This window comes from Meleagris gallopavo, chromosome 4, assembly GCF_905368555.1.
Source record: "Meleagris gallopavo chromosome 4, MGAL_WU_HG_1.1, whole genome shotgun sequence".
Lineage (NCBI taxonomy): Eukaryota > Metazoa > Chordata > Aves > Galliformes > Phasianidae > Meleagris > Meleagris gallopavo.
This window is the reverse complement of record NC_139407.1, coordinates 23,839,029-23,853,219: the sequence shown is the minus strand read 5'-3', so window position 1 is coordinate 23,853,219 and position 14,191 is coordinate 23,839,029. Positions and strand designations below refer to the sequence as shown.

The 14,191-nt window shown below is 33.1% G+C and overlaps 1 protein-coding gene across 1 annotated transcript in view; it reads left to right on the top strand.

Moving 5' to 3' along the window:
• Positions 1-6,450, top strand: part of GLRA3 (glycine receptor alpha 3) — a 72,401-nt gene extending 65,951 nt beyond the window's left edge. The window contains exons 9-10 of the mRNA XM_085221912.1: positions 1,554-1,673; positions 6,006-6,450. Of these exons, the coding sequence (XP_085078038.1) occupies positions 1,554-1,673; positions 6,006-6,275 (390 nt within the window). The 3' untranslated portion in view covers positions 6,276-6,450. The remainder of the gene's footprint in view (positions 1-1,553; positions 1,674-6,005) is intronic.
• Positions 6,451-14,191: the final 7,741 nt, after the last annotated feature.

The window sequence follows — 14,191 nt, the reverse complement described above, 5'->3', positions numbered from 1 at the left end:
TCCTAAAAATTGTATTTTCAACATTAGGCGTAGCCAGTAAGAGCTGCAAACAGCCAGAGGATCAAATCCTGCAAGTTATATACACATGATTATCTAAAACAGTTTGCTATTTGCATTTTTAACAACAGCATAAGATTCATCCATATAAAGATTGTGATCTTCCATAAATTCCAGGGCTTTTTCCAGAACTACTGCAGAACCATTTTCTTTCATGAAGTTGATTATTCTGTGCTAAATGTAGTACCATGTGCATGCTCCTACTGATTATCCCCCTATATATTTTTTTTGGACTCTTTGTTCAAATTGTTGGATTAAATTTTAGTTCCAAACATATCCTCAAATAGATTTGCTTTATTCTCCAAGCTTGATATCTTTCATAAATCTAATCAAAATAATTGGTTATTCTTTCTCAATACTGATTAAAAACATAGGACATATAAATACTCTTAAAAACTAGATGATCAAGCTCAGAGAAAAATAATTGAATTTTAAGAAAAATTATAAAATTGTACACAGTGCAACATACAGAGCTGTATCAAGAGGTTTTGGCATCTAAAGCTCATCTGTCTTTGCCATTATGTTTTTTTTTTTTTCTTACCGAAAGTCACTGCTTCCTTCTTACCCACCTTAGTACAATATTTGCTACCTCTCTTCCTGGGCAGCAGAAGCTGCAACATCAAAGATGATTCTTAGGTATAACTGCACCCTCTGGCTACCACTTTTATTGTTGTATCTATGGACTTCACTTAATGATTCCAAATAACTGAAAGGCATATTGCTTTTTAGAAGCTCAATACAATTCCTACAGAAGTGACAAAAATTTGTAGATAGTTTAAAGAAATCTGGGATTTTGTTATAAACACACTCACCAAAAAAAAAAAAACAAAAAAAACCAACAACAGTTATTGCAGCATAATATGCAATCTATCCATTGCTTTTTTTCCCAGTAAGCATCACAATAAGTATAAGAGATTATGTTCTTGTTTCTTTATAATTACCAAAATGGCAAAATACATCTTATGAATATATAAATTTTGGCTCCCAATTTAAAACTTAATTTGTTAGTCAGCATCTGATCTATTGTGCTTTAATTCTGTCTGGGAAGGAAATCTAGCCAGTGAATGCAAGTTTCACAAATATTATATTGTTGATGTGATGGAAACACCTTTAGAGTGAATATGAATTGTTTATTTAAATATACTCTTCTTTAGGTCTTGAGAAACAAAAGAAAAATATGTCAGAATTAGAAGAACAATATAGGACAACCAAAACATACCTATGATCAGCGCTTTTTCTTAATTGTGTTTATTCTGTATGGGGAAAAAAGCATGAACTGTGTTCCTATGCTAAATACCACTGATTTTAGATTAGCTTTTAAAATAAGATATTTAGTTTTCAAGAACAGTCAATCTTTGAATTCTATTTTCCAAAATCTAAAGATCACAAGTATCTTTAGTGAGGAAAATAGACATGCAAAGTAGGTTGTCTTTAATGGTAATCACACCTCTTTTCTTTTGTTTTCTTTTTGGTCAACCCATCCATTTTGATGAAAGTATTTTGAGGGAGTTCTTGATGGAAATGAAATCAATGAATCATTACAGCATAGCAATGGCTTGAGATGTGCAGGACCTATAGACGGGACTTTGCCTCAAATCTACAGTACAAATTTAAGGGTAAACTATGAAGAAGATGTCCCATTTGTCAAAATGTGATATCCAATCATTAACAGAGGCCCTGTCCTTTTGTCTGAAATAATGTCTTTCCATGTGGATTCCATTCATTGCTACCTGTATGTGATGACGTGAAATGTTAAGAAAGGTATTTATCTCATTAATTTTGTAATCTATTTTGATCTGTTTAAATCAGGATTAAAACATGATATTAAATTTTTGTTTTCTGCAATTTCAAAGAAACAGTGACATCAGTTCAAGAGGAAATCAGCTGGTACCAGATTAGTGTTTAAAACCAAGCTGTTTGCAGTGCAGAACAATAGAGTAGTAAACAATAGTGTTCAAATAACCAAAGCCAGAGCTTCAAATAAATCCTCAAACTTCTACCAAAACCCACAGTCAAAAGTCCACAGAGATATTTTTAGGATTTATACATAATATTCCTCAAGAGATGTGTATTATTAAATACGTGAAGAGAAAGAGCATAGTCACACATGGCCACAGAAACGGAAAGCTTTCTAATACTTTATAGCCGAGTATAATCATTGAAATTTCCTTGGGTCTTAAAAAAATTCTACTTTTTAAATAAAAAAAATGTTATCTAAAATTATCTTTCTTTGATTACAGCAATTTTGATAGAGATAATAACATATTTACATGTAGCCATACACAAAATAGCTTTCAAACTACTAGTGCCAAAGAAGTATTTGTGAAAAGCACATTCATACCAAAGCTTTAATGAAGTTCATTTGCATTAAAAATTTAGAAGTTTTATCTAAAATAAAAGAGAAAACTTTTTTTTTTTTTTTAACAATGATGCACTAAAATGAATACAGACACAGACACATACACACACACACACACAAGAGCTTCATTATTACGTTTTGAAAGAAAAAATCACCCCAAATGCAATGGACTGCTCCAAGAAGATCCCCTGTCCAGATATTCCACTAAAATGTATACAGGGTATCCATTAGATGACTTTAACAGCTGTGACAGCTGTGACCAACACATGGATTATCAGAAATATTTCTAGTCAAAAAAGAAGGACTGTAGCCAAGTCAATTTATAAAAGCACATGGAGTACTGCTGTCATTTTATATTAATGCCCTCAAAAAAAGCACTCAAATGTTATTATCAACAATAATAGCAACTGCATCTTTCCTGCTTTACAAGAGCACCCTTAGATATGAATCTGTTGCCAAATTAATGCTTTTTATACACTATGAGCCTGCTACAAAACTTCCAGAACTACATCTATTCCAGCTAGTACCCCAGAAAATAGTTATGGTGATACCCAGTGTTCTGGAAAGTGCCCTTTCCCGTGTATGCATTATATCCCTAGCACTTGAGTCTGACTTGTCTCCAACGACCCTACCTGCCATCATGGAGACACTATCCATCCAGCATCATTGGGCTAGATCTTCACATCAGCTCCTCAATAGCAAAGAGTACTACTGATCATCCTGCTTGTAGATTAAGTAAAGAATGCCTGCAAGTAAAAAATGAGCAGGAACCTGGCCTTTTAAAACTATTTTGAGAGGATTGTTCAACTCAGGTAGACATAGAACAGAGACAGTAAAGCAGAGTGCCTCATCCAGAAAGCATAACCAACTGAAAGCTGCTACACAGCAGAATTACTTTATAATCATTTTGAGCTGATGCAATCATAAACATTATCTTCTGGAGAACCATGAGAAGATTTAAGCCCCAATTTACAGATTTTCGTATGTGCAAAGTTGCTGAAATAGCAAGTACAGTATAAATTCTCACATCTACCATATTTGTAACTCCTGTTAACTGGAATACATCACTACAACACTTCTGGAATACAACTACTCTTAAAATATTATTTCCTATGGTCAGTGGTTTACAGACAGGTTTGGCCTGATTCTGTGACTAGCGGGGCAGGGGAACCCATGGATCCAAACCCAGGAAAGGGAAAAGGGGAAAAACAGGACATGCGTCTAAAATCAAAACAATGGTAACGATCTGAGGAGAACCAAACTTATTTACTAAATAAGATATCAGGATGCAAGATAACGCACTATAATACAATAAAATTAGAATTGGAGCTAATAAATAAAATGAGAGCAAGCGTCTGAAAGCCGAAGGCCTTACTCTAATGCTGTGATGAGACAGCACCTGCAACAGAGACAAGCCAGGCGATTGAAAGGGGAATCTCAGCTCCAGGAATCCTAAAGTGATGGTGGACTGGCCTGAAGGTAAAAAGTTTGGAGACAGTAGTATCTTGCTAAAGAGGCCCCACCATACAATGAACTACCAGAAAATGAAATTTGCCCTGTTCACGGATGGATCATGTCATACTGTGGGCAAGCATTGCAGATAGAAATCTGCTGTTTGGAGCCCTACACAACAAAACCATGACACCTTTTCTGACAGGGGAGGAACACTAATGTAGTAATTTGTTTTATCACGTCATCAAAATTCATCCTAACATTTTGTATTTCTGTTATTCATCTCCATATGGAAGTAAATCAATGATTTTTTTTCTTCATCCTTTGCTTTCATGTTAATTTTCCTTTATTTTTGTTGTTAGTGTTTTTATATAAGAAATATGATACAGATTCAAAGTGTAGCAGTTTCAGTGAATTGGTCTATCAGTTTATTCAGTTTACATATATGAAAAAGTATTGTAATTAGATTACAACTACAACAGTTGGGTGATTCAGCCACACTGAATGTTCATGCTGCTTACCAGCTAGTTCATTTCAAAATTACTAATTTATATACATACTCTTACCAATGACTGATTCAACTAATAGTTACAAAGTTTATTGATAGTTTCTGAAACGAAGAAATCTTTTCTTCTAACAAGTACTGTTTAATCAAAACTTTAATATGTTCAGAATTAATCATCCATTTAAAAAAAAAATTTCAAATGCATTGACATTTTCAAAATTGAGGGTTTTGAAGTTGAGATTTAAACAATGATAAGTGGGAAGTTAGCCCAAAAAATAAAACAAAGAGGTTTACATGAAACAGAAAAGCTTCAGAACTATTGAACCAAAACACTAATTGCTTTGCTTACTGTGGTAAGTGTGAAGTTTATATTGCTTTCTTTTGAGTTTCAAAATATCAAAATTTCTCTTGCAACGGAAAAAAATTGAATGCTTCTCCCCCTTATTTAAATACTTACAGAAGTGGATTTTCAAAATAGAAATAAAACATTTAAAAAAATATTAAGAATTTTTTTAAGAAATAACGTGTTATATATGATTTATAGAATTCTAGAATGTTAAACCAAGTAGGCTAAATTAGACATAAAAAATAGGAAAAGATTTTTTTTAATTGTGAATGCCATCAAAATCATAGAACTATCTTTGAGTAGCATACACACTAGAAATATATGTTAGAATGTATTTTGTAACAAAATTTCATGCTGGCTTCACAGTCCAGGTATTATTTACCACTTCGCATTTGTGCCTGCTTTATAGAGAATATTTATAACAGGGTGAGGAGATGTACAAAACGTGTTTCCAAACAGAAGCTACATTCCAGATATCTATGCTATGAAAATATATATATCTTCAAGATCATTTACTTTCGGGTGTGTATCTTGTGATTTTAAACTGCTTTCACTCACAGCTCCCTGAATTTAGAATGTTTTTTACAGTTTTCACCTTAATTGTCAAATCAAAATTCTAGCCTTCAGCTTTCGTTTATTTTATTTTTAAATTTATTTTATATACTTTTAAGATACTAAATTTTTAAAATAAATACTTTATTTTAAATATTTTATATTATTTCTTTTCCAAACTTAGATACCTTACATACTATTTGCTTTATCTGACATACAGGGAACAGCAGAAATAACAAAACACAAAGATAAAATGGGCAGAATTCTCACTAATGAGCACTGTTACTGCTTGTGTGATAGGTATCACAAGAACCCATCCCACCCTTTTAAGCAACGTAGAGTTAAGGGGTGCTGTCCGAAAGAACTCTGAAGTCTTCCTGGTTGAAGATTGCAGGCATTTACCATAAATGTAGAAAATCAAAACAAATCAGAAGATGTGTGCCTGATTGTCACTAGTTTCCTAAGCCAGTAAACTCATTTACTAAGCTTTCTCTTTTCTCTAGATAGATTACAAAGTCAAACAAGTAGAAAAATTCTGCGCTCGTAAGAGCTGCAACAATATTTTGACATGAACTTTGATTGGGCTGAAATTTCAACCACTTAAACAATGGACTCAAAAATGTCACCGAGGTAAAGATGTAGTAACTGGTAAAATTTAAATTTGATATTTAGTAACTGGTAAAAATTTCTGTAAAATCTTCGTGTTTTTCTTTTTTTTTTTTTTCATGCAACAGGATGACGATGCACGGGAAAGTCAGTTCAGTTTTACAGCATATGGAGTGGGGCCATGTGTGCAAGCAAAAGATGGAGTGGCACAGAAGGGGCCAAATAATCCTGCTCAAGCTGCACCTAAAAGCCCTGATGAGATGAGAAAAGTATTCATTGACCGAGCCAAGAAGATAGACACAATTTCCAGAGCTTGTTTCCCATTAGCCTTTCTGATTTTCAACATTTTTTACTGGGTAATTTACAAAATCATAAGGCATGAAGACATTCACCAGTAAAAAGATTGAGGCTTGCAGTCCATAGAGATCTGTCTGCCATGATCAACAGGAGGCTTTCTGAGAGAAACGTGAGTGAGGAGTGACTGGGAAAGCAAAAAGCACTGAGGAGGGGAAACAGATCCTGCCTAGTTTGAAATGCCCATTCACAGTGCAATGCAATGGAAGAATGACACAAGAGAAGACACCTGCAACTGCAAACTTTCTAGATCAAACATTAGCAACTCATCATAAATCACTCTCTACTCAAGCTTTACTGCCAAGTGTTTATACATACTGTTACATAGTAGTATAATTGTACAGTACTATTTGATGTTCCTTAATGTTTTTTAAACTCTCATGTATTTTAAATCAAAAAAAAAAAAAAGATCCCAAATCCAGAATAGTATATACATATCCCATAGTACTAGAGAATATACTAGTATTTGCTACCTTTATTTCAATTTTACAAGATAACGATAAATTACTTGAGTTTAGATTTTTAAATACTCTTTCTCGTCCTAAGGACAGGACCTGTGGTTTTGCAATGAGCACAGTTGACACATTTAATTAATATAATTTATTCAGTATGCTTCTTATCAATCTCCCGGGTGGTATGAGTTGAAATAATCTTAGCTAGCACAAAATATTTACAGCTAAATAGTCTACTTATCACCTAGAGGATACATCAACATTTATAAAGTATTGATTCCTCAAAAGACTTTTTTTTCTTTTAATTACCTGTACTTTGACAACTTAAAATATTTTTAAATCCTTTTTATAAGTTCAAAATTTTTTCTTAATTGACAAAACTCATGCAGCATTTGAGATAGACAAACTACATCAAAATTTCGCAATGCTTCATTTTAATTTAGTGCAAAGAGATATTGGATCAAAACTAAAGGCAAATAATCAACTGCTTCACTGAAATATTATGAGGATGAGTACAGCTGCGTTTATCCACATATATCTCCTACATGTTACATATATCACAGGAAGATTAACGTAGGAATAGATCATAAAGAATACTACAGAAAACTACTGTAAGTATATTTGTATGATTGAGGCATTGATTAGTTAACAATTTTGGAAAAAAACATAAGTCTTCTAAAACATGAAAAGAGATCTGAATGGTTTTTTACATTTATTATGTTTCATGTAATAAATAGAAAACCTACTAATACTCAAATACACTTTCCTTCTTTGGGACTAAATCAGTCAATAGTTTCTTCTTTAAGTTATATGACAATAGATCATATTTATGACATAGCTCGTAGACAGGTGTTCAGTCTTGCCATTCTTGTCCACTGAAAAACAACAATATGCTAAGATATAAATCTAATATTTTGAATTACTCATTACGTAAAAGTCCAGTAAACTAGGCTGTTTCTCATTGCAAAATATTTTTGTTTTGAACATGTTTTGAATTTTTGCTTCATTATTGCTCAGAATGTGTATACAAAAGCAAAATACAGCTGGAGGCAAACATCTGGTGCATTGCCAAAGGCATATTGCATATGAAGTAATGGAAGCAGTGCAACTCTGCACTGAGGATTGTAACATAGCAACCCTGGGTTTGGTTGAATTTGTTGTTGTTTTCCTCCAAGGATTAGTTAGAGAGATTCTAAAATAGTTGTTCTAAGATTTTATTCAGCTATTGTCAGAAAATTTATAATCTTCCTTCATTTTCAACGCTATTATTTTAAAAATAATATTTTAAAATAGTATTTTTAATAGTTTTTCTTCTTTTATGATCTGACACGAACTCAATTCACTTCAAATAATATTTTTGTTACTTCTTCATATTTATAAATTTATAAGTTTATTTATAAAAAACCCCATTCATTTATGAGCACAGGTGCTCGTCCATGTATCATGAAGTTACATAACTAGTTGGATTATATTTTTCTCCCTTAAAATTGTCATAAAATGTGTCATGTGAAAAGGGATATTAATTTATTCTAGTCAACAGTCAAGTCAAAGTATCTTTTTAAGTTTGAAGTACTGGATGGACTCATAATCAATAAGCGATCATATTAAAAATTGGCTTATCTCAATTCTTTCCCTACAAAACAGCTGGCTTATCTTCAATAAAGAATTCTTAATTGAAGTGGTAAGTACCTAAGGCCAGATCAGAATAACTGCTAGTAATTCTAACTATTAGTTATTCTGCTTTTTAGCCATTACACTGGGAAGCAAAACAGAAAACTTACATATAGCATTCAGTTTTCTAGGAATGCGCATTGAAAGTAAAGAGATTTAAATATTTTTATTTTATAAAAACTCTACAGCATTACTGAATTTTATTTTATTTTAAGTAATATATTAGTAAGAAAAGTATTTCAAATAGGGGAAAAGTGAAAAATGGTTCCATAATGATGTTTTCAAATGTAAATACATTTGGCATGTAATCTGCTGCCCTGAGTTCGGTAAAGATTTTCAATTCCAATGTAATGTAACCAAGATCTCTCCACTGATTTTTTTTTAACAGGAACCATAACATTTGCCAACATAACGGAAGCCTCTGTGGTATACTAAATACTGCGTATACCAAAATAGATTTAAATTTTATTTAGATTATTCCTAAATGATTTAGGATGAAGTCACTTAGTTGAGAAAGACAGAAACATCAGTTGAGATTATAAGACAATTCAAGGCAAGAATGTCTGTTACTCACCACTGACTAGAAATGTGTGACAAAAACTATGCTTGTGTCAATAAAGCCAAGAGCTTCAGGTCCTTGAAAGGATAAGAGATGTCTCTCAGAGGTGCAGCGGATATATTCTACTACCAAATTCCCACTTAAATTCCACATAGCAAATTGCATCTTATTTTTAAGACCATATTCAAATATCAGTGAAATAGGATTAGAGAGTTGTCTTTTTTCTCAATAATGTTGATAAATTAGAGGGGCATTGAGGGAGAAAGGAAAGAAGAAATAATAGTGTTATACTATTTGGAATTTAGGTATTTTAAAATAAAGTACACATTCCTTTTAAGGAATTTTGACAGCAAGTGCTACTACTTAATTAGGTTAAAGGAATGCAGGAAGAACAAGGGATTTAGTTATCATTTTCAATTTAATAATATATTAATTTTCTTTCCATTCTCTTTATTAGAGTTGTTTCCATAAAGTTTTTTTAGACTCCTCTATAACAAATCCATTGTCATCTGTGAGAGATGATTCCCTTTACTCACTAGAAAGTATTATATTTTGGTGATTTAGCTGTGCACTTTACATTGAAGAAATTAGGTATTTCTTCCACTTTGTACTATAATCCATTAGAGAACTGTAGGTTGCTAATGTAGATAAGATAAAGTGTACAAAAACTTATATTTTTGATAGGAGGGAAAGTCTTCCTTATCCTTAAAAAAAAAAAATTATTATTTTTAGCAATAATTTTATATTAGCTGGAAATGGACTTATCTATACAATACCCAGCCCAAGCTGAGATGCTTTGTTGCAAAAAGTAAATATATTTTATTTGTAATTTCTGCTCTCCTTTGAGCTTTCATAGGAATTAATGTAATCCAACAGAGCAGAATTTGGCCTTATACTGTGAAACTGCTGAGTGAGATATTAATTTTCAAAATACCCCTGGAAGGTAATAAAATAACTTTTTCCACATCTTACTATACAATCAGAACTATCAAATCATCGTAATTTTTTCCTTTTTGAGAAAACTAATAAGAAAAAGATATAAATCGCAAACTAAGCTACTTCTTAATAATAAAATAGGTGTTTTATTTTTAAGTGGTTATGGAAAAGGTGCCTTCAGGCAACACACATCACCTACAGTAGTTACTGAAATATTATCAGTTTGGAAGGCTTGTGGAAGCAGGTTAGATTGCTAGAAGCAGTGGGTTAAATGCCAGAAAAGTGTTGGCTCATACTATATTCTTGACATTCTTGAATATTACTGCACTTCTTCACTTTTATCTTTGTGAAATATGCAATAAACATTTTTTATGTTTATATTTTGTTGCATAACAGAGCGATGTTAATGGATAAAATGGAATGAAAAAGTTACTGATGTTCCAGGAATGTGTAATTGTGAGCTGTATTTAAAAAAAAAAAAAAAAAAATTGTGCCATAAGCTTTTGCCATAAAGTTTTAACATTATATACATATTTTGTGTGCTAGTGATCCCAGATTTTTAAAGGATACAGAAAAAAATGAAGGGAAAAATATATAGTGTATTAATAACTTGTCTGTGAGTTTTAAACATATTCTCCTGTGAATTCTGTCTAGTAACATCCAGTGGCAATTTCATCTCAAATACTTCCTTTTTGGTAAAACTATTAATGTGTTATGCATGGATTTGATTAAAGTTCTTTTTATTGTATTATAGTATCATATTGCACTTAAACTGACATTCTCTGCAGACAGAAGTCTTAAAATATGTGAAATTTATGGCGTTACTCATGTCAATGTAGATATTTTGTTCAAAAATAAAGAACATTTTTTCAGAAACTGCAATTATTTTTATGACACTTTAGGCAATGTGTTTAAAACCACAGGAGAGACTATCAATACCATTTGAAAAATAAATTGAAGCCCTTGCCAGTAGTTAAGGTGCATTACCATTTAAGTATTCCAGGATTGAACATGAAAGAAAAGGTATGGCAGGAATGAATAAAGAGGAAAAAAAACCCATTGTGAAAACGTAAAGAAAGTTACATTGGTAAATGCCTACTGAAATAAGTCCTACCTATCAAAATAGTCCTGCTGACATTATTAGAAATGTATTTTGCTTGCAGCAAAATAGCTTGATGGGCTAACAGACAGATCTATGCGATCTGCTAGCTATTTCTTCATAGAAAATGGTTCCAGAAAATTAACACATTGGTCTTTTGAGAACAGCTCGAGTTGTGCTAATCTGATTATAACAGTGTTTATATATTTATAAATAGCATACAAATCAATGTCTCAATGTAATCAATGTAATAGCCACACGTCATTGTGATGCCACGTAGGCTAAGAGTTCTTAGCAGCCTCAGTGTAGATGCTTAGTCATGTCCACCCTTATATGACAAAGCACAACATCAGCTTGACACTGTTATTAGGACGTGTTCACACACAATCTTCTAAAACTACAGAAGCAAGTTGCTTTCACGTTGAGATGCATAGATCTCAGAGCATGAAAGCTACAAAAACATAGTACCAGGTAAGAAACAAGTAATAGGACAAGAACATATTAGCCAGATAATGCAGTGGAGAGTCAAAGAAGTATAAACATATATATAGACACACAATACATACGTATATTGCCATTTTTTTAAAAAATAAGCATTTCAATATTTACTTCCCAAAATTACAGAATGGTGGAGGTTGAAGAGACCTCTGGGTCCCTCTGCTCCAAACTCTGCTCCAGCAGGGCCACCCGGAGCAAAGTGTTAGGCCCGTGCCCACTTGCTTTGGAAGATCTCCAAAGAGGAGACTCCACAGTCTGTCTCTCTGGTCAGCCTGGGCCAGCACTTAGTCACATTTCCTGGTGTTCAGAGGAAACCCCTTGTATGTGAGATTGTGCATATTGCCTCTTATCTTGGCACTGGGCACCATCTGAAAATGGTCTGTCTACTTTATGCCTTCCCATCAGATATTTGCACACATTGATGAGATTGACCATGAGTCTTCTGTTTTCTAGGGTAAACAGGCTGACACAATCTTTTCTTATAGAAGAGGTGCTCCAGTCCCTTAGTCATCTTAGTGGTCCTTTGCTGGACTCACTTTAGAAACTCCTGTACTGAAAGGCTTACAATTGGAGCCAGTACTGCTGGTGTAGCCTCATCACTGCTAAGCAGATTCACCTTTCTCAGCCTCCTGGCAGCTCTCTTCCTAAATATATGATAGCATTTGTTGTCATTCCCATAAGTGCACCATGCTGGCTTATGCTCAGTTTGGTGCCCAGCAGGATTTGCAAGTCCTTTTCTGCAAAGTTGCTGGGTGGCCCAAGCACATGCTGATGTATGGGGTAGTTCTTCCCCAGGTGGGGGGTTTTGAAATTCCCTTCATAATACTGGAAAAAAAAAGTATTCTTGTAATCTCAGCCACTATTTAGTTAATAGCCATTTAAAATCTCTACTGGCATAATGAGCTTATGTCACGTTGTAATTCTTCGATTAACAGGCCAAAGAGAATACCTCACCTATTTGAAAATCAGCATTACTACATTTATGTTTAGCTATATATAAAGCTCTCATTAGGCATGTACAGTAGGTACAGAAGTAGGAATAAATAACTTATGCATATATATATTAGAACAGAGCAAGTCCACACAGGTCTGTAACTAGGCTGAACTTATTTAAGGAGAACATCAGAAAATCAGTGGAACCACAAGATGGCTCTCTCTGATGCGAATTAAGGGATGACACGAGTGAATTTTTTTTCAAGGGGATGAACTTTAGCAGAATTAATACTTCATGCAGAGACTCCAAACACTGACATTCATTATAAAAAGGAAAATATACAAGGTAATCAGTATTTGTGTTCCAAACTACACTTCAGTTTGAAATTGCTACAAATTTTGAGGTGATGTTATCTTAGAATGAAAAATAGCTAACGTTAATTTCTTAGGTCCAGAAACCAAGTGTTCATGTCTAATGACATACACAAAAACGTAATTCTATGTGTACCTGTACATTATATTTAAATAGTATTTTAGTACAGAAAACAGTCTGCTTTTTTAAACTGTCTGTTGATTTTCAACTGCTTATTGTTAAATATAATTTTCTTACACAGGAAATGAATGGCTAATCTGTTTTTAAAGCCGTCTTTAAAAAACTAGAGAAGATAGCAATAATTTACATGATTCGCCCAAAACCATTATAGTTGAAAACTCTTTGGAGTAACTTAAATGTTAACAGGTTAACACATGTTAAAGTCCTGTTGATATAAAACAGATTCTGAGAGCTTCTTATTTAATGGCCTAAGTTGATTTCACCTTTATTCTAATACCTTTATTTCTTAATGACATCCTGAGATGTCATGATTTGAGAGTACATTCCAACACCGCTTTCTGACATAGATTTAAGTGTATTAAAGTGGTTTGTTCCCCTTCTAATTATTTCTCCCGTCAGATCACACCATCTTACACAGCTGCGCCAGTTGTAGTGCAGTTACATTATCTTTCAGACTATAAAATCTCTAATGCTTCTACAAGTACTCATGTCCAAGTTCACACTCTGGCTCCCTCTGTAGAGGACAGTATGGACATGGCTTGACATGAAATTCAAATCTCTTCTGTGAGGAGAACTAGCATCCACTTGCACTAAGAGCTACAAGAAAATTTGAGTGCTTCATTGCCTTTCCTTCCTTTACAACCTAATTCCGGAAAAAAATACAAACGTTAATTTTAACATATCTGAAATGACTGGAAAACTTAATTGTTTAAAAGCACCGTTCTTACAACGTTTGATAAGTATCAAGCCTATGTCTAAATCCTATCATAATTTACATAATTTACTCATTCCTATCCTGTTTTCTTCTGAGGGGCACAGTTGCACTGAGTAGCCCAAAACGATTGCTGCACACACTCAATAAGCACAGAAAGAATCATATATGCTATCTTTTCCTGACACTGCTCATAATTTCTACTGAGCTTGTACTAGCTCTCATAGAATCTTATCACATTCTAATGCTTAAAAAACAAGTATAGATTAAACAAATATTGGCTGTGCCATACAATTATCTGTGAATTTTAAATTACTTAACCTTCTTTAAAATTAAAGCAGAATATTTCACTTGTAGTAATGAATGCAACATTCTCCTGTCTGTTTCTTCTGGCACAAAACCATCCAAAACAAAAATATTTTTTTTCATTATAATAGAAAGAGTGTTTTCCATTATTTGTTCCATTCATAGTAGTTTTTTGATTCGGTGCCTAATTCAAGCCCCACTAAGCACGTAAGTCCAACCTGCTGTGAGTTTGTTTGCCCCT